General features: G+C 39.2%; 1 protein-coding gene across 1 annotated transcript; it reads right to left on the bottom strand.

Moving 5' to 3' along the window:
- Positions 1 to 3,756: 3,756 nt before the first annotated feature.
- LOC306814169 (protein LEG1 homolog) lies at positions 3,757 to 16,612 on the bottom strand. The gene is made up of 6 exons (XM_079329968.1): positions 16,260 to 16,612; positions 11,947 to 12,033; positions 8,357 to 8,541; positions 7,171 to 7,304; positions 6,460 to 6,698; positions 3,757 to 4,212 (listed from the first exon to the last, which is right to left on the bottom strand). The coding sequence occupies exons 1-6, from the start codon at positions 16,579 to 16,581 to the stop codon at positions 4,085 to 4,087; spliced, it is 1,095 nt and encodes a 364-aa protein (XP_079186094.1). The 5' UTR covers positions 16,582 to 16,612; the 3' UTR covers positions 3,757 to 4,084.
- Positions 16,613 to 19,927: the final 3,315 nt, after the last annotated feature.

Genomic DNA, 19,927 nt, shown 5'->3' with positions numbered 1-19,927 from the left:
TCAGGATTGTCCCAACATGAGACACTGCAGTTACTTTGTCAGCAAAATAACTATTTTCCTGTTTTCTTTCTTATTTCACTTGCCTGCTCTCTTAGGTTCAGTGATTATATCTGTTAGTATTTTGGGACCTAATGTCACACAAAAGGAAAGGTAGAAAGAGCCTTTCTTTCTGAAACTGCTTTACTAATCCAGAAAGCTGGTTTATACTGCCACTATCTGTCCACCATACCTGCTGCAGCCTTTCCTGCAGACACACACACCAACAGTTCATGCAAATTTTCCCACAGCTACAAACAGTTTGCAGAAGGAAGTGAGAGACATTAAGGATTTTATTGTATTGCTCTTTCTGTCTGGGAGAGTTTGATTAGTCATGAATCAGTTAAAAACCATTTTTAAATTATCGTGTTTTTTCTAGCCATGTTTTAAGTAGGTATAAATGCCTTCTAACAAATTTGTGTGTGATTCTGCCTCCATTGCTCATTCTCTGAACCCTATTTTAAGCCACTGCCAAGGCTTCCCAACTGAACAGCCCTTTCCAGATGGTGCAGTTAGGCAGGTCTGCAGCACCAGGCTCCCCTACACCCTCCTAGGGATCCTTGACAGCCCCTGCCTGAGGCAGTTCATGCCATGCACATTGTTCTTAAAACACCTCGTGGCCATTGTGTCTCATTGTAAAAAAAGAATTAAATCCAAAATGAGCTTAGACTCAGATCTACAAGCATATTCATATTTTTAAATTATATCAAAACCAGAGAGGCAACATGCTCCTCCTGGGGTCACTGAGGTTAGGGTGATGGAAATGTTATAACAGGTCTCCATCATCTTGAATCTCACTGCCTTTGTTAGCAGGAGCTGAAGCTCCACAGCCTCCAACACTCTGCTGAGTGGGGCAGGCAGAATGCCTTGGTCAGAGGAAGTAACTGGGCAATTTGGGTTTGGGAAATGCAGAGGGGTTTAATGTTTTGTACAACAGTTAGAGTATTATTATTATTAAGTTAGTTTTGTTTTCTGTCTGTCAGAGTCCAAATCTACATCTGCTTCCCAGCTAAACCTCCTATCTGCCAGATTAGAGGCTGCCTTGGGCAAATGTGATTTACTCTTCCCTTCACACCTGCCAGGTGTGGTTTTTCCCACCAGAAAAAAAAAAAACCAACAACCACTTAATTATTCATTAGAGAGCATAGGTTGCAACACCCAATTCTCCACAGATTAGGAATCATAGGGAAGGGAAAATCCAGAAGTCCAGTTCTTACTTGAAAGAAAAAAAGAGTTTTTTGGCACCTTTGCTCCTTGGATGTTTGCCCTGTAAGCTTCATGTCTTGATGTCTAAGAAAGCTGACACAGAAATTGCTGACATCTGTCTGCAGTTCTGTGAAGACACAGGTACTTTTCCTAGAGAAGGGCAAGATTCCCATTACTCTTATGGCAGAACAGGTGGAAAGATCAGCCCCTATATATTTCTGTGATGTAAGTTTAGGACAGTATTTGGTAAGACACAGCAGCTGTATGCCCAGTTGAAAATATGTGGACAAAGACAAGACCCTCGCTTCTGACCATTCCTCAGAAATGTAATCAGTCCTGTAGCAAAGGCCTTAAAAACTGCACAGAATTCAGAAATAAGGAGCTGCTCTGTCTAAAATGAGCTGTGGAGAGGGGATTGCACCATATTCAGCACTGTTGTCCAAGTTTTGAGGATGGACAGGCTCTTTTTTGGGTGTGTTTTTATTCTCCCAAGCTCTTCATTTATCATGTACCACATTTAATTTCTTAACTTCCCTTCTTCACTCCCAAACTTTGTTTGTTCCAATCCCCTTAGGCTTGATATTTGCAAGCATGTACAGAAGTTTAACCCTCTGGCTTTCCAAAGCCAGCTGTGCCTTTGCTGTTTTGGAACACCACCTCTGTCAAACAGGAACTAACCCTCCTTAATGCCAGGCACTCCTCTGTGGAGACCACATGTGTAAAGGGCATGAGAACAGAGCATCAAACTGCAGACTAATGCTGAGCAGGAAAAAACCCTGATGCTTTTTGAGCCCTTCTTGCTGGGCAAGCTCCTGCTTACATAGTTGGCATCTTTTGCTAGCTCATATTAGCAAATAGGCTCCATCAGTGCTCTCCCATTCCTCTCCAAAAACATCCTACCACACCTCTACAGCTTTCTCTTGATGCTTTTCTTTCTGTTTAGTTTCTGGTACTCAGAAATTTTCCTGCAAGGATGTATCTATTCTATCTCAAGATAACTGGATCAACTCTACTTGTAAGAATCCCCTATTCCATATTTTGTCTAAACTTTTATACATTCCTCAGCTTCCAAAGAGCAATCACTGGCCAATTTCTAGTGTCTTTATCTAACTGGTTGTCTTGTTGGATTAGGACAAAGTGCAGGAAATACATAAATTCTCTATTAAGAAAGATGACTCTTTTTCAAAATTCAGAACTATTTCCTAATGTTTCATATATTCAGGTAAGGAGTAATTTGCTTTTTAAAAATGTATTTTATAAATACTCCCTCGAGTGCAGCAGTTTGCAGTTTAGAAGTTTGTATTAATGGCTGGTTTTGTTTTCTCAAAGTCCACCTTAAATTAAATCTAAGTTAACCACAGAAAAAGTTAAAAAAAATTTAAAACTTTTCTGGAGCGCAACTTACTTATTATTTTAGCAGCTGACAGCTGCAGTGATTACTTTTGGATTATATCTAAAGTCTGCTGGAATCTAATTACTGTGATCTATGAACCAGGTAATTAAGGTAAAAACTCCCACATTTTCTTATACCTCATTACTATATTTCCTTTGAAAATTGCTAGCTAATGATGGTACATTAAGAGTTTTTCCATTAAATGACAATGAATAATTAACATCTTTGTCGTGGGACATTAAAGGACAAAATGGTGTTTAAGTGCTCAATGTGACGATAATTATTTCTTAATTTACAGTGCAAATATCATGCAAGTTTGGGGAAAAAGGACAAATCAAACTGGGAAAATGGAATGGAAAGAAATTATTTTCTATTCATAGAATTGCAGAAGGGTTTGGATTGGAAGGGGCCCTAAAGGTCACCTAGTTCTGAGCCCACTGCTGCAGGCAAAGACATCTTTCATTCATTTCCTTCTTTCCTAAGAAGCTTCAAGCCCTGCCTGCATGCAGAACCCCTGACCCACCTCCCCACAACCTCTGTTTTCGAGTTATAACTGATTCCAAATGTGTGTTATCACCCCAAAGACTGGGATCCACACTTGGCTCTGAGTGTTCCAGGCACTGGGAGTACAAACATTGCAAATGTATCTCTTCCTCAGTAATCAAATCCAACATATGATGCACTGCAACAAGTGGATTAGACAGAGAAATGGAAAAGCAACCTGTGGTTATATAGGATACATAATTACATAAATTGATATACAGATCAAAGTTTCCTTGAAGTGAAATATATCAAATACAAGAAATCTCTGCCATCATGTAAATGCTGGTATGGATTAAATTATTTCAGGACTGGCTCTGCTCTACCACGAGGCATTTACTTGCTGCAAAGCAGCATAGCAAGGGAATCTATCTGTACTCAGGTATTTAATCTGAAAAGCCTGAGACATTCCAGTTTGATTGCAGCTGCTCTGAGAAATAACAGCTTTGGTGGGAAATAGTCAAGGCATTGCTTTTGGATCAGAACTTCAAAGAAAAGTTTCTCATGATCATCTGTTAGACCATCAAGGACCTGATTAATCACATATCTAGTGGAATAACTGCCTACAGTGGAAAAAAGCAGTCTGACACAGAATATATTTTGCTTGTTTTTACTTTTGTTTCCAATTATGATACATTTTATAAAGTCACTAAAAAAGTAAAGTAAGATTTTTCTGTGAGGCTTTTGATTTAAAAGGAAATGACTTAAACAAGTTAGGAAAATGAAGGCTAAAAATATTGATTCTATATGAGAGAGAGACACGCATGGCTACTCAAGAAATCCCACACTAAGAAATTACCAAAGCCAGATTACCAAATACATATCTGCAAAAAGATTAAATCAATCCTCATTAGAACTGCTCTTTCTCAAGGAACAGGGAACTTTTGAATCATCTCCTTCCAAATAATTCTAAATTCCTTCAAGGTCAAGTCGTTTGAGCTTCTGGCCCAAGGTCAAGCGTTCCATCAGTTTTCGGCCCTTTTCTCTTCCTGCTTCAGTGGACATAGCCTTTTGCCAGAGCTTCAGCAGCAATCCTCCTTGGAAAGAAACACAACATGACATTGTCAAAGTGGCACAGAGCACACGCGGCTCGCGGCGTGCCAGGGGCCAAGCAAGCCTCTGGCAGCCAGCACTGGACACTCCTGGGGACAGTGAAATGCAGACAAAGCTGGAGCTGGCCAATGGCTGGAAATTGCCTACAAACGTGCAGGGAGACCCAGACCATTCATTCAGCTCATCATCCTTTGTACGGGGCTTGTTCCCTTGTCACCCATTCTGGGATTGAAATGATGGAAGATTTATGGGAAAGTCCTGGTCTGCTCCAGCACACAGCTTCATGGTTTATGGAGCAGTAGCCTGGGAGTTATAATCAGGTCTGTCTTCCCTTTCACTCTAAAACACAATGTTCACTTTCTGCCAGCTAAGACTTCAAGCTAAAGAAGCAAATGATCCTAATACTTTTTGTCCAGGTGATAAGCACTGGCTCTCTATGAAGTGTGGCTTGGCCAATCCAGCCTACATTAGCACCAGTTTGCAGGACAGTCACTGCTTACTCCTCACTCCACTCAGTGCTCATCTAAAGAGTGGATAGAGGGGAAATCTGAGGATAAAAAAGTCTGGTAGAAAACTGAAAAGAATTTACTCTCCCCTTGTTCTGCCTATGGGTATCAGTGAGGGGCAGAACATAAACAGTTGATCTGACAGTCCATGAATAGAAAAGCTTTAGAAGCAGCACAAGACCCTCTCAATACAGTTCCTGCTGGACTAGCAGGGGCAACTAAACAAAAATTAAGAGTAATCATTCTGAGTTGGACAGGGTCCCATTCCAGGAGGTAGTAAGACCCTCTCTATCTGCTGTTGAAGTTTGCAGTACAAGTAGAGACTCCTGTATCTCACAGGATATATTTAAAAACATCTACAAAACCAATATGTTTCGTCACCTATGTTTTGTAGCACTAAGGTAGGGTTTTTCAGCTCCCTGCAGGGGCTGTGGATTTAGAAACAATCAGATTTATTTTAAAGCTCCTTTTTCTGATCTGCAAATCTGTTACCAAGCTGAATTAGCTGACATTTAATTCTCAGCTGAATTCAAAGCTCATCTCTTAGAGCAAAGTCAGGGAAATCTCTCACCTGCAAAGCAAGGGATTTCAGCTATGGAATTCTTTATGGCTGCACCTGCATGAAAATAAATCTCTCTCTTTCCTTCCGTTTATGGAAAGGGCTCCAACCATACATCCTTTGCCCTCTCCTGCAGTGCAGTCCTCACATGATGTACTGCCCTTGTGCTCTCCTCCCTCCTTCCTGTCCTTCTGGTCATGGTTCTCCTTGCTGCACTCCTCTCCCTTCCTGAAGGTATGTCAAGAAGCCCTGAGCTGTGTCATAGACTGCCAGGCAGAAGATAGATCCGTTTACACTCTTACTCAGATTCCAAAAAATAATGCTATGTGAAAATGTGAGGAAAGCATTCTGTGACGGGAGGATGCTTTTTTTGTAGTACTGAAGAGCTTTATTTCACATATTTTTCAGCTTTAAATACAAATGGTGAGAGAATTTTCAGTGAAATGTACAGATGGAAGAAGAGCATCACAAATGCCATAGCTAGGAATACTAATTTTCCAGTGTATTTTTGCATTCTATTTTCATTTAAAGATTCAAAATAACTTCATAAAAGTCAAACAAAAATAGCCGACCCAGCAGTATCTATGAGAGAACTGAATCCTTAGGAGAGTGTAATTCTGTGTTGCACCACTGGATGGTGATGCAAGACTTATTTTGGTGAACAGGGTGAAGCCAGCGTTGTCTAAGGACACAGTTTTGCTGTACAAATCTCAGCTAAATTAAAGACTGAGATAAAACCAAAACTGAAACCAGAACACTTGTGGACACCAAAACTATTGCTCATGATAATTTTCTTTCTTTCTTTTTTTTTTTTCAACTGGTCCAATAATTTAATTTATAGCTTTAATGGTTTCAGATACGACTGGTAAAACACAGAAAAGTCTCTTTTTTTAAAGTACCTGTGAAAACTGGGAAATGAAAGATTAAGATCATCTGCTCCCAAAATGCTTTTTTTTCACTGAAATCCCTCATAATGTCACTGTTATCCCACCAGCATTTGCTGTCTGGTGTTGTTTGCTTATGGTTGTATTTTTAACTGTCTTACTGTTAGTCTCTAAGATGTGTTCATACTACTTTATATCAAACATTCGCTGTATTCATATGGAGAAAGGTGCGTAGAGAGAACAAGGTATTCAACTTCTATGGATAACAGGTCAGGCTCATACCTGTTAATTTATTTGCCTTGTGAAGAGCTCTCAGTGCCAGGAGAACCTTATTTTGCTGTGAACTGAAGTCACTAATGAATGGGATGACATCCCCTTTAACAAGCACCCTCTGTGGCAGGAAAGCCTGGAAGCGGTTTGTGGTTTGCAAGTCTGTAAGGAAGTGTGTGGCAGCAATGAAATCTACACCATCAGCCCAGTCTTCACCAAAATTTGCTTCTGGACCAGAGACATATTTTAACCTGGAAGAGAAGAAAACAAAAAATGTGACAGATAACCAGACTCTGCTGTAGAACTAGTTGATACTAGTGGTATCACACTAGTTGATAGTTTTTTCCAAATGTTTCTGTTCAGTATAAAATCCTGAGTGGCCTCAGTGCCACAGGGACTTCTAGCCTCCTTAAGTACTTTATACCAAATTTCTCTTGGCAACCTTGCCTCTGCCCAGATCAAACACAGCTCCTGAGTCAGGCCCTGGCTCCCAGAGGGGAACCAGCATCTCGTTTTAATCCCAGAGCCTGATTGGTCATCTTGGCTTGGGCAGCCATCTCTCACTCTCACATCATCCCACATCTGAGAGAGTGGAAGGAAAAGCAGACCCTAAAGAGTCTGCCTAAGGCACAGAAGCTCATGCAGACTTTGTTAGGATACCATCCTTCCAAAGAGGCATGGAGGTGGAAAGATCCCCCGTGGACACAGCTCTGCTCCCATTACCTGTCCTGGAATTTGGGTAGTGCATAAGCAATGGAGGAGGTGTGTGCCTTCCACATGAGGCCAAGGGCATCATCCAGTTTGAAGGAGGAGGAGCTGGCAGAGCTCACAGCTTTTTGTTCTGTAGATAACAGATACTGCAGCAATAGGGAGCAAAAAGGGCAGAGAACAATTATTATTTTTTTATATAACCACATGCTTAATAAAATAAAAAGTTTGACAGCTAAAGGAAATTACATTTGAATAGTGGTTGTAGCTGCTGTTCTTTGACTTCAATACTGCAAGGGATTCATCCACAGAATTTCAGTATTTGGTTACAAAAATTCAGTGGACTTCTTTATCTGAGTGTCATGGAAGATTCAGTACTGAAATAGGGTTCTCCTTGAAAACTTGTCTATACTGTTTTGATCATAGCTTTCTGAAGATTTTCAGAAAAATAAGAAAATTATCCTCGTTATCGCTATGGTTATTTAAGGAGTGGATATTTTACAATAACTTCTGAAACATGATACATGAGAAAAATGATCTTATGAAGACAAATCCAGTCTTACTCTTAAATCATCTACCTTCACTCACAAGACGGACTTACAGTTTAAAATTTCTGATCATTATCAACCATTTGGCTACCAATAAAAAATGTTGACTGCAATAGTCTAGCCATAAAAAATTGCTATTAAGTCTATGGAGTAAGAAATATTGTCATCTTTGGGATTAGAGAACAGCTGAGTTAGGAGGAAAGAGAATATCTACTTGCATAAATAGGTGTCCTTCTGAATGATGTTTCAGCATTTTCAAGTTTTTAGATGCTTAGAGAAATAAATGAACCCTATAAAACCCCACAAAGGCCACTTCTTAAGGGCAATGTTCCATCTCACAGGCTTATTCTGCATTGCTAACATAAGCAGTATTGGACGAATACAAATAATTGAATACAAAACAGTGTCTTGTAAGAGAGGTCAAAATACAGAACTGTCTCAAAGGAAGAAAAATATTCCATAACTTTTAAAATCCTGTCCTACTTATCTGTGACTCACTGTAGGTTATGTTTTCTATTTTTTCTTCTGCTTGTTTTTATCTGAAGCTGCTATTGAAAACAAATTAAGCTCTCTGAATCTTTTACAGTAATGATAGTTTTTAAAGCTAAAATTTTGGTGTAACTTCTAAAAATATTTTTTAAAAAATTATTTACTTCAAAAAAGGCCTTCCAGTCATCCATGAGCTTGGGCATGCGAGACCAGCAGTCTTTAACGCTGTAACAGAAATCATCTTTTTGCTCCTCTGGTGATAATATTTCTATCTCATATGGCAGCTGCCCAAAGAGGCCAGCCTCCACTGCCCCCAGGAAGGGTATAATAGACAGATAGTAATTCATACCTGCAACAATAATTAAAAGTTAGGAGGGGTTAATCACAAGCGAATGAAAAATTCCCACAATAAGAAAGTGAACTCCCGCCCACAGCAAATGCAACTGTTCCAAACTGCCATGAATACAGCTGTGTTCAGCAGTGGAATATATGAAATGCAATAATGATGACACTCATATTGATTTAGATATGATTTGTAGTGCTCATTTATGCATTGTCCTTCAAGAGCCTTACATGAGCTTACACTGTGCTTTACTTTGAAGAAAACTAAAAAAAGTAATGGAAAAAAGTTAGATCTTTGTAGGCTGTCATGGACAGAACAAGAAAAATCTCTCAAATATTAATTGCAAACTAAGTATAGAAAGACTAAAGGGTATTCCACAAGTATTGTTGCCACTAAAAAACCCTTTTATATGTATCCTATGAGAAAGCAAAATGTGATATTTTGCTATAGTAATAAATAATAATTTTGCTTCTAAAAATATTTCACTCATTGAAAATTGCTTGTTTATTAACTCAGATTATCCTTTTAGATATATTTTATGATGATGGCATTCTTTGGTCTGATACATAAGTGGGAACAGTCAGATCCAGGATGTAGGAAACTCAGGCTCAGTTCTCACTGGGAGCAAGATTTGGCACCATAGAGCTATTTGATATTCCTATCTTGAAATGTGGAATTAAAGTTCTCCTCTTAATTGTGTCCCCTTTGTAGAAATTAAGTTAAATTGTTTTGAGTGGAGAAAAGCCTGGGGATCAGTTGTTCTCCTTCTTGAGTGGGTGCCTCTGAGCTGCTGTACTGAGAGAAGTTCTTTGCTCATACTTGGTCTCAGGGCCATGAACTGCACTGATATTTTGCACAAAATCTCAGCAATGAAGACCAAAATCCTCAGAACCTGAACACGTACCATGTGTCTATATCCTCCTAATGGGAAGCCATTGCTCCACCTTGTGGGAGAAGATCACAAAACAGAGCTCACGAAGAAGAAATGTGTGTGTTGGCTATAGTGCAGCAGGGACCAGGTCTCACACCTTAGGAGCAGGAATACTGAGGTAACTTGATGCATTGCTCTAAGCATGAGATTAAAAAAAGGGTGGAGTATCATGGAGGTGCTGTGGCCATGGTCTGTCAAAACTGATGCAGCTATGAAATAAAGGATGGGGCAACACAGCAGTGTAGTGGTTATGCTCCAGTGAAAACATGCAGCTAGCGGGAACTAAGCCAAAGGAATGAACCAGACAGTAACCAGAAGCTGGCCTTGGCTTCATCAGCCCAAAAATACATCTTGCTTTTCATTCTCTACATATACTAATGACTCAAGCACCACATCAATATGAAATGTCAATTGTAGCTTTACCTTTTCCCTCAAAGGCAGTAATACAAATACAGCTAAAGTGGGAAGGGAGGTCAGAGAAGACTCCATCATAACTTCTGGGATCAGACAACGGGCTGAACCTGTCTTCTCCCCTATAGCCATGCATGTTGGGTAAGAACCTCATTCTGTGCAAGCTAAATTATTATCTCTAGCTAGCTTTAATTGGTGATTAGAATTGATCAATATATTGCTTCAAATTCATTTTTGCAATCAGTTACTATCAACAGCAGTCTCTGAACCTTAACTTGTCACGGTGTTCGACTATCAGTGTGTTTGTTAATAAAGTGTGTTATTCAGTAGACTATTTAGTGTGAGTCCTTCAAGGGCACTAAGGGAGAAGAGGCCAGCAGCAGATAACATACTGGACAAAACTGGAAATATCTACCAGCCCCATGTGGGAGTATTGTCAGTGTGTGACCCTACACAGGTTGGTCAAACCATGCTCTGGTAGAGTGGACTGTTCAATGGGGTCCCCATAATGGGGCACTGACAGGCTGGTCAGGCACATGGGTTCTGACTTCCCTGGGGTGCTGATTGAACAAATATAGAGGGTTATGGATAAAGAGAAATTCCTTGTGTCGTGTGACACACCTCCTGAATGTGGACCTGGTTGGGAATTCAGGAGGAAATGTATGGCCAGTCAGAAGAGCAAAGGGAAACTCTCAAGTGATGAGAAAACATTGTTTCACCAAGACTCACTGCTGAAGTGGCTCTTGCTTCTTGTTCACTGTTTTCATGAGAAATATTGAAACCTTGATCGCACATCACGTGCTTATATTCCTCCAAGTGCTCTTGCCTGTATTGTATATTTGCACCTGCCTGGGTGACTTAGAGGGCAGAAAACAATTCAGGACATTATTCTAGGCAAAAAAAGATGGATGTTCTTGAGCAGCTAGTACACACTTGAGGTGTATTAAATGTGAGTTTCCGGTTTAAACTCATTCCTGGTTTCATGTGACTACTTGTGCCAGAGAAGGCTGCTCTGAAAAAGTGCCAGCTGAAAGCATTCATATTCTCAGAACACTAAGAGACATTTGCATGCAGTCTCAAAGACTCTGCATGTTCTTGCTGCAATAGGGTAAATCAAAGCTGAGTATATACATTTTCTGGAGGCAACAAAATGGGTATCAAGCAAGCATACAATATTTGGAAGTAAATGAAGAACAGCAATTCAAACACCTAGAAAGTAAAGGTGGTGGTTTCTATTCCAGGAAAGTCCCCTGCTTGCAAAGGGCTATACAGTGACTCTTGATATTTGACACTGTGTGGGACACCATCCCACAGAGCACATAGTGCCATCCAAACACAGAGAGGGAAAGCCAAAGCTGGAGTGAGTATCACAGTCGGTTTTACCCTAGATTTACATTTTAAATTGTATCTATGCTTATGTCTTTATTCACTTGAAGATATATACATTTAAATGCTGATTCACAGCCAGAAGTTTAATCCAAATGGCCACTGAAGGAAAAACATTCCTGTGGCAGGGAAGGGACAGAGCTGCTTGCTCAAACTTGACAGGTCTGGGGAAAGGGGGAACTTACAACAGGACATCAGGGAAGCTGAGGGAGAAAGAGACAGAAGTGATGGAGAGAAAACACGCTGTGGAAAAAAGAACCAAGGATTGTATAAGAACCACAAAAATTCTTGCTTGACATTTTGTCACAGAGTTTTAGTTTGAAGTGCAAACATCTAGACTGAAGAAATCTGCTCTAGACTGATTGTAAACTGCAAATATCTACAGATATACATACCTATCATAGTGTTTACCACATATTTTCACATAAATATTTACACTTTATGAGACTTCAAACTTGTTTGGTTTTTTTTTCTCCTTCCTCAAATAAATACTCAAAATCAATTAACTTCCATTTACTCACTCACACTTAGGTGTCTTGCTGCAAGTTTGTGATGGAGAATTACATAGCACTGAAATTATAATGTATTAGAGAAGTCCAAGTGGGAGAAATATTTTGAGATGGTCTTCTCTTCTAGGACACTAATTTATTTTGGAGAAAAACAGTGTGACAGCATATACTTACAGGACCACCAGCTTCTTACAGATTGGCACAGGAGCTCTCCATTTTCACAGCCACAGGAAGTCACACCAGAAGGATCTGCTAGCCTACCTGAATGAATCAAATGAAAAAATAGAACAAATACTTCTCAAACTTTTCACACAAGAAATCCCACCGAGATGAAAAAAATATAAAGGAATAAAGCATGCAGACTTTTGATTAGAGAAGCAAAACAATTGCTGTTGCTTTGCTTCATAAACTACTGCTCCTTGAGTAGCTGAGTTCTCAGTGCATAGTAATTTGATTGTGTTTTACAGTTTGAGTTATCTCTCACTGTAAATATATCCTGTGAATTTATCGAACTGTTTGAAATTAGGGCATGGCAGTGTTTTTACCAAGACATAAATACGTATTCACATTCAGACATGAACACATGCATAGCTGAAGCATCATTTCTGATAGATGTAGGGCTGCTAGTTCAGGAGAGCTGCATAACGAGCAAAACAGCACAAACTAAGTGTGCTAGTAATTGCCTCACCTAATTGGGTTGTGTGATACAGAATTACTTCCAGTCTAATCATGCAGACAAACATGGCCTTACTGTGAAGCTAAGCATGCAAACATTGTTGCAACTAACTAGCAAAGTTTGCAAGCATCTGTGCTGCAGAAAACATGCAAGACATTTCGCAATTACTCATGACAGAATATTTTACTTCAAGCACGTGGCATGAAGAAATAGCCTAAGCCCTAAAAGAATACCATATGTGTACTTTAAGTGTTGTCATGCAGAGGGTCAGGAAGTCTGCTTTAAGTGCATGACATGCAATTATCATGGGCTTGTGCAATGACTTGAGCTATTCCAGAAGCTCGCAAGCTCTGCCCTGCAGTGCACTTGCTCTCTGACAAGTCAGCTGAATAATGGCAGTGTCATTTCTGTCAGATTAGAACTAAACCTCATTACCAAACCAAATTTTCTGATACTTTTACTCAAGAAGATGAGGCGATCATGAACAATGTGCATTCAAATTATCCTAATTATTTTTCCTAGCTGGCTGGGCAGAGCTTGTGCTTTAAGGCATGATAGATATTCAAACCTGTATCTTTCAGTAACCAAGCACTGAAAACATGAACTTGCAATGACAAGGATTGCAGTTCAACCTATTTTTTTGAAGGGTTGTTATATTTCTTAATATTTACAGAAAGACTCAATTTTTCAAGATTTTACTTCAATAGAGGCTTTCACAGAGGCAGCACTGCTGTGCAAAGGGGATGAATGGGAAGGATAAAGGTTAAGAAGAAAAAGAGAACAAGATGTTGCAAAATAATTGTACCTGAGGTTTACCAAATATTGTTAGCCTTGCTGTTTCAGGAAAATGAAGATTTCCCAAGCAATATCAGTAATAATTATAAGATATGTAGAATTTGGAGCAGAAAATATTAACTGTACTTCCAGGTCTGCACACGATTTTTGCTGTCTCTGCTTCCCCCTATTCCCTGTGCTTAACATGATTGTTATTTCAGTCTTCAGATCTACCCAAGCTCATCTGTATTGACAGTGCCTCCCAGCTGTGTTGTTGGTAACTATGTGCAACCTCATCAGCAAGATTTCTCCACTATTTTTTTGAGGTGAAACACTTTTATTGAAAGTGCTAAATGTAGTTATTCTCATCTTGCTGATGAAGAACTTCTAGCACATCCTTCAATTAGCTGTAGACTTGAGCAACAGTTATCACTAAATTCTCCTTCAGGTGTTCTTTTACCAGATTCACAGTTCCCTTGCCCTATAAAGAATCTTTTAAAAATGTTCATTCTAAGCTTTGCTTTTACAAAGGGAGTAAATGCATTTCTGAACTTTGAAATAAAAAAAAAAAATTTATATCATGTAAGAAGATATTATATTAGCCTGACACAATCCATCTTTGATTCACATAATGTGTGCTTTTTCCCTTTTTCTATCTAGTTCCATGTAATTAAATATTTTTTCCTCTGTACTTATTCTAATGTCTTGTTTACTGCTGAGATAAGACAAATAAATATATGTGTCCTTATCTCCTTTTTTCTTCTCAACTTTTCCTGTCTTCAGACATACAATACCACGTGAATCTTTCTTAAAGACCTTGATCCTGAATTTTTACTTCTGGATGTGAGGGGTGGGTAGAGACTATCCTATTTCCTCAGTTACTGTAGGTAGGACTCTCAGTTTAGCTGCACCTCCCAAGTGACAATTTCTGCTTCCACAATCTCATTCCTAACAACCATGCTGTCTCAAGATCTTTATCTCTGCTGTAAATTTAGGCAAATTACTGATTTCGTTTTATGTCTCTGAGTGGATTATCGCAAATCTTTGTACCACTCTTATTAAGTAACAACTTCACTTGTTCTTTATGGTTTATAAAAAACCATATCCATGAAAATATTGTCTCAGTAATATAGCTTTCAGGACCAGACAGAACTGTTTATTCAATAAATTTTGTAGTATTTTCAAAGGTCTGTTGTCTTGCACCATGAAGTCTAATCCTGCTTTTGTTTGCCCGAGCTTGTTATGTTGATGTACAAATGCTTCAGCCATTCCTCACTGCTCTATCCCACAGCCTATCTGGATTAGGTTTAGACCTTTGTTAACCTCACTACTGTATGCACCAGAATTATGTCATTCTATGTCCCTTACCATTTATCCTTTAATTTCTCACATTTTTTCCTACTGTAAAAATACTTTCAGCTATGTGATATTTCTCCTCTTAGTATTTTTTTAAACTTCTGGTAGTGTAAATTTAAAAATATATCTCCTTTGTCTAACTGTCAGTCCTATGACTCTTTAGCAGGTGACAGTACATCTTTACCTGTCTATGCAACCAGGGGCAAATCTTCTCTCAAACTATGTCCCTTGTCTCTACTTGGAAATTGTCACTGCAACAAGTCACATCCTTACTTTGTGGAGGAGGCTATAATTCAATACTCCTCCTTTTCAGCAGGTCACCACTCAACTGGAGTTGCTGTCTCCAGTCATCTTTGCCTCTGCCACACATTGGGTCAAGCCTCCTGCTTCACCAGCCATCCTTTTCATCTGTTCTTCTTTTTGTATACGTGAAGAAGGGGAAAAGGAAAGAGCTTGCCTAAAATCTGAACAAATTCTTTTTGTTTGCCGTGCAGTTTCCTGCTTGGATTTTGCTCACTATCTTTGTTTCCTCATTTTGACTTAGGAGTAAATTTTCCATTAGTTGTGACTAAATACTGGCAGCCTCCCTTCACTGCCAGCTGCAGGACCTCTGTCTTCTCTCAAACCTACACACCTACAGTGTCACACCATATTAACTACACAGGTTACATCCAATAAAGAAAACAACAGGCCAACAGATGCATTTGTTTACCCCTTCTTACCACCAGGCACAAGTTTCTGAAAATCTCATTGACTTTTATTTCCTTCTTCCCCCCTTTTTGGGTTGCTAGAATAAAGTAAGGCAACTCCGGTTTTGAATGGAAAGCTACACAGACTGCTGTGTGTGAAGCAGTCTGTGTGAGAGAGAGTGGTTTCTCTGATTAAGCCCCTGATAAGATACTGCAGCCTTAGCCTTAGGGGACCTTTCACGTGTGCTCCTGTGTCTGATCATCTGGTAGGGACAACAAGCAAAGCAGAATGACTGCCCTAGACAACAACCAGCTTTTAGGGGATAAACCCTTAGAATCTGGACAAAATTTAAAACAAAACAAAAACAATCAAACAAACTCCACAAACAAGCAAACCAACCCCTCCTCCAACAAACAGAAAAAAAACATATTTAGAGAATAAAGAGGCTAGTTCTAAATTGATCATGAAGAATAAATGGAAATAAGTCCTCAGAGAGAGATATGGACTTTCAAATACCTGTCTTAGAAAATTACCTCAAACCACCTCTAGAAGCTGGCAACATTAACAAAATATAAGCCTATTAGTTTACAATTTAGGAACAGCACTGTAGAATGCTCTGAAATCTGTCTACATAAACTGAAGCAACTGGGAATGCCTTTCCAAAGATTTTTAGTTAGCTGAAATATTGCCCACCTATACCACAAATCTGGATTCTGACCTATAATGAATTTTAATAGCTAATGCTCACCAAGGTAAGGGTATTCACAACACTTCTTTTCAAATTGAAAGCTCTGTCAAAGTTTGCACTTTAAAGTTTACTTAGTAAACTTTACTTAGTAAAGTTTACAGTAAGCTGTAAAGTTTACAACTTTTAAAAGTTTATAGCCTGAGGCTATACTGGGCTTGTGAGGCAGAAACCTTGGAAAGGAAGCCTCTAAGTAGATCTGGCAAACATTTTGTTAATCCAGCATTTTAAGGAAATAATTCATACCTGTATGAAATTGCCACCCATGCTGCAAAGGTAATCCCCAGAGAATATTGCCACTGTTTTGGGGTCCAAAGGCACCAAAATATTTGGCTGAAGCTTTTAGTAAGCTCTTATACACTCCCAGTCGATCTTCATAGTTCCAAGCATTGATGACAATTTTGTTGTCCTTTACTGGGAAATCCAGCAGGTTTTCAAGGGCCAGGTCCCACAGAGGGGGATAGACATCTTCTCTAGTGACACCATTTCCACTCTGTCCCGCAGCCGACGCAGGACTCAGGGTAAGAGTCACTGCCAGAAGAGCACAGAGGCCAAAGCAGGGCCACATGGTGAAGGTTTGTGACCAGGTGATTGTGGCTGCAGGGCTTTTATCGGGAAAGGTGAGGGCTGGGCAAAAAGGCTGACTCAGACTCACAAGCCTTTGTCTCCCTTCCCTCTCCCCAGCCATGACCCTGACATGGGTTTTTCCAGACTAGCACTGTGAGCAATGCTCTGTCCTCTCTTCGGGATCTAGGGAGCACCAGGAGATGTTTAAGAGGAATCAATCTAGTCAGAAAATGTTCAAATCTGTCCATGGCACACGTGCACACTTGCAAATGGTTGATGATTGTACAGTTGCACTATCAAACTGCTGTGTCCACGTTTATTATTATTGTTAGCTTCCCTTTCCCAGTCCAATTCCTTTGGGTAAAGAAGGGATAGCAGTGGCAGAGACCTCACCCCAACACAGCACAGGCTGTGGCTGATGTATTCTGAGGAGGGCTCCAGGCTCAGAAAAGACAGACAGACAAGCAGCAGTGGCATGCTGCTGGTGCTGCCATTGTCAGCTTTGTCTTTTGGCCTTGGGACAAGTACCTGCAGCCTTCAGTTCATGGGAGTGTTGGAAGCAGCCAGATCTGCCTGTCTTCAGGCCAGTAGCACCTTTTAGGCTGTACTTTTGGTACTGGTCATCATTATAAAGTTCTAAGGCCTCCTATTAAACCTCCATGATCCTGTAGACTCCAAAGGGAGCACAAAGGCCATGCCTCCAGTGATAAAATTTGTGTCCGAGCTATAGTCTAAAAAAAGTGAAACTGTCCAGCTGCCTTCATCTCACCTACTTCTGGGAATTCTAGGGCTTTATAGTCTTCAGCTGCTTTTTCTCAGATAAGCAATGATTGCGAAAGAATACTCAGCAAACAAGCACATGGTTTGTTATCACTGTAGTCTTTTATTTGTATGAGAAAAATTGCAGATGCTGTTTCTCTTTGAAGTAGTTCTGTGAGTTTTGGTTGGGCTTTGTGTGCCTAAAGTACTTTAAGCCTGTGGGTGGGAGCAAGTCAAAACTGGCTGCAAACTTCTGATAGTAAATTTATATGCATCACTTCAATTCAAAAATTTTCCATTTACTCTATTAAGGAGATTTTCTAGTATATAGCAGAATTTTTTAATGATCACTTATATTTTTTTTTGTCCGCTACTGAGAGAAATATCCAAAGATTTTGAAATATAGTGTTGAATGGAGATTAACAACAGATCATGCTACCTTGAAGAAGTTTTGAAAAATCTTTCATTGATTTCTGTGGATGGGATTTATGTAACCCAAATATGGGCATTTTAACATTAATCTAGGTATGTAGATTCCCTTGATGACCAAATCAGAGAATCAGGCATATCCAGAATACAACACATCAAAGCACACCACTCAGAGACATATTGTTCCTAACTGACTGTAAAGGGAGTAGAAATTGCAAGTTTACCTTTAGGCATAGAATAAATAAGTTTAGATTAAATAAAATCAATATCCTTTTTATTACTTTTCTGAAATAATTTCTGATTTCAACTCTGAAATAATAATTTTAGAAATGTTTTGAAAGGTCCTTTTTCTTTCCTGTAATAAGGCATTCTATTAAATAATCCTGAGGATAAATGCCAAGAACTGTGATGATTTTTTACACACAGATATATATATAGGGCTCTAATTAAGTCAATGAGCACTAAGTCTCACCTAAAAAGGAAGGATAATGAAAGGCATCAGCTAAGGCACAAGATATATGGAGGAAACCTGTGACTCTATGAAATAAAAGGCACAAAGCCCATAATTGCATTAAGGCAGAAATTTTATTTAGGAACATGAAGGAGTGCGTTAAGAGGTATTGGCTTTTTTTTTTTTTTTTTTTTTTTTTTACTATCACTGGAAGAAATATCCAAACTGGGAAACTAAACTCCTGTTTTTCTTTAGTCAAAAGAGAGAGCTTGAATTCTTCTAATAAAAGATAACAGACATTTTTATTACATAAGTGATTTTGCTTAAGGTACCTAAAGTAAAGAGAGGTGAATAAACTTTTTTTTAGAGATACCATATATTTGCATCCTCGTGGCGGATTACCTGGTAGTGAAGTATCAGTTCCATGTTTGTGTAAAACTTTATTGTGCATGAAAAGCTGTTCTCCTGCTCTGCCTTCTAGAAAGGCAAACCCTACTAACACTGACCTGGGTAGGCATGAAAATATTAATCACTTGTGTAAATAGAAAACACACTTTCTCAAAAGACTTACAATACAGAATTGGGATAAATTAATGAAATAATGCTTACCTTATATCAATTTTTGAGCTATTTGATAGGAAAAAAAGGTGTTATATACTAAATGGGAAATAACAAGATTGCATCTACTTAGACTGCTGCATCCCTTCGCTTTTAGAAGTATCAGCCTCTTGCCTTATTATGGTAATAAAAGGACTTCAATAACCCAGTTAGTCTTTAAAGAGAAAACAATATTTTTTAATGTAATAAAAAATTCTTCCTGAAAAATATTATAATTCAGTTTATAGATCTTACTTCATTTTGTACTTACCTGTGTGTGCAAACAAGTTGCTGAAGTTTCTGTAAGACTTTAAGGACAACAGTTTTCCTTTGAGAAATATCTGAGCTGGCGTTTCCAGTTTGGAATCCAGTCCAGTTAGTTTGGCTGTCCTGAGGGGGGAGAGGGGAGGGTACAAGTGGTGTCGATTGGACATGATAACACTGGTGTTGGTGTTGAGTCATAGCAACCTCTAAGGATGTCAGCATTTTAAGCAAGGAGGAGATTAAGGAAGACTATTAGTAATGGCAACAACACTATTCACCACTCTGCTAGCAAGTACCTTACCAGTTACTCAGTAAGAATGTGTTCCCAGAGACACTGAAGTAGAATCATGTGCTGGAGAAGACTGTAGGATATGATAGAAGATAATTTCAGGTCTGATATGTAATTATCAAATTTTAAGAGAGAACGCTGCAATTTTCAAGCGAGAAACAGATTTTGCTTCAGGATAACTGCAGAAAAGCTAATAAGCATCAAATAGATTAGTTGAGGTGACCACAAGAAGAAATGGCAGCCCTAAGTCCCCATAAGGTTCCATAGTCCTGACTAGATACACTGAGGAAGGTGCTGGACAGCCAGTGAGGAAGGGACATCAGTACTCCCAGTGGAATTGATGTAGAACTGACACAGAGCTTTGCAGGTGAGAAACCTCTAGGTGGGGATGTCATTATCCTTCAGCTACACAAAAGAGCACTGAAAGGAAGGATTCACCAACTTCATTTTAGGGTAACAGTCCTAAGAGGAAGAATAATGAGGTTCCATTTAGATGGGATATTGGTATGAGCCTCCCTATCACACGGCACCTCTTTTCATGCCCTGAAACTTCCATCA

Source organism: Erithacus rubecula (genome assembly GCF_903797595.1).
Source record: "Erithacus rubecula genome assembly, chromosome: 2".
Taxonomy (NCBI): Eukaryota; Metazoa; Chordata; class Aves; order Passeriformes; family Muscicapidae; genus Erithacus; species Erithacus rubecula.
Note: the sequence above shows the minus strand (reverse complement) of the source record. Positions and strands in the feature narration are given on the sequence as shown.

Excerpts from the sequence above, each read along its gene's own strand:
- LOC306814169 (XM_079329968.1), bottom strand. The coding sequence starts at position 16,581 with ATGTGGCCCTGCTTTGGCCTCTGTGCTCTTCTGGCAGTGACTCTTACC. Across the intron at positions 12,034-16,259 it reads TGGGTGGCAATTTCATACAG|GTAGGCTAGCAGATCCTTCT; the intron begins GTATGAATTATT and ends TGATTCATTCAG. Across the intron at positions 7,305-8,356 it reads ACTGGAAGGCCTTTTTTGAA|TATCTGTTATCTACAGAACA; the intron begins GTAAATAATTTT and ends CTATTGCTGCAG.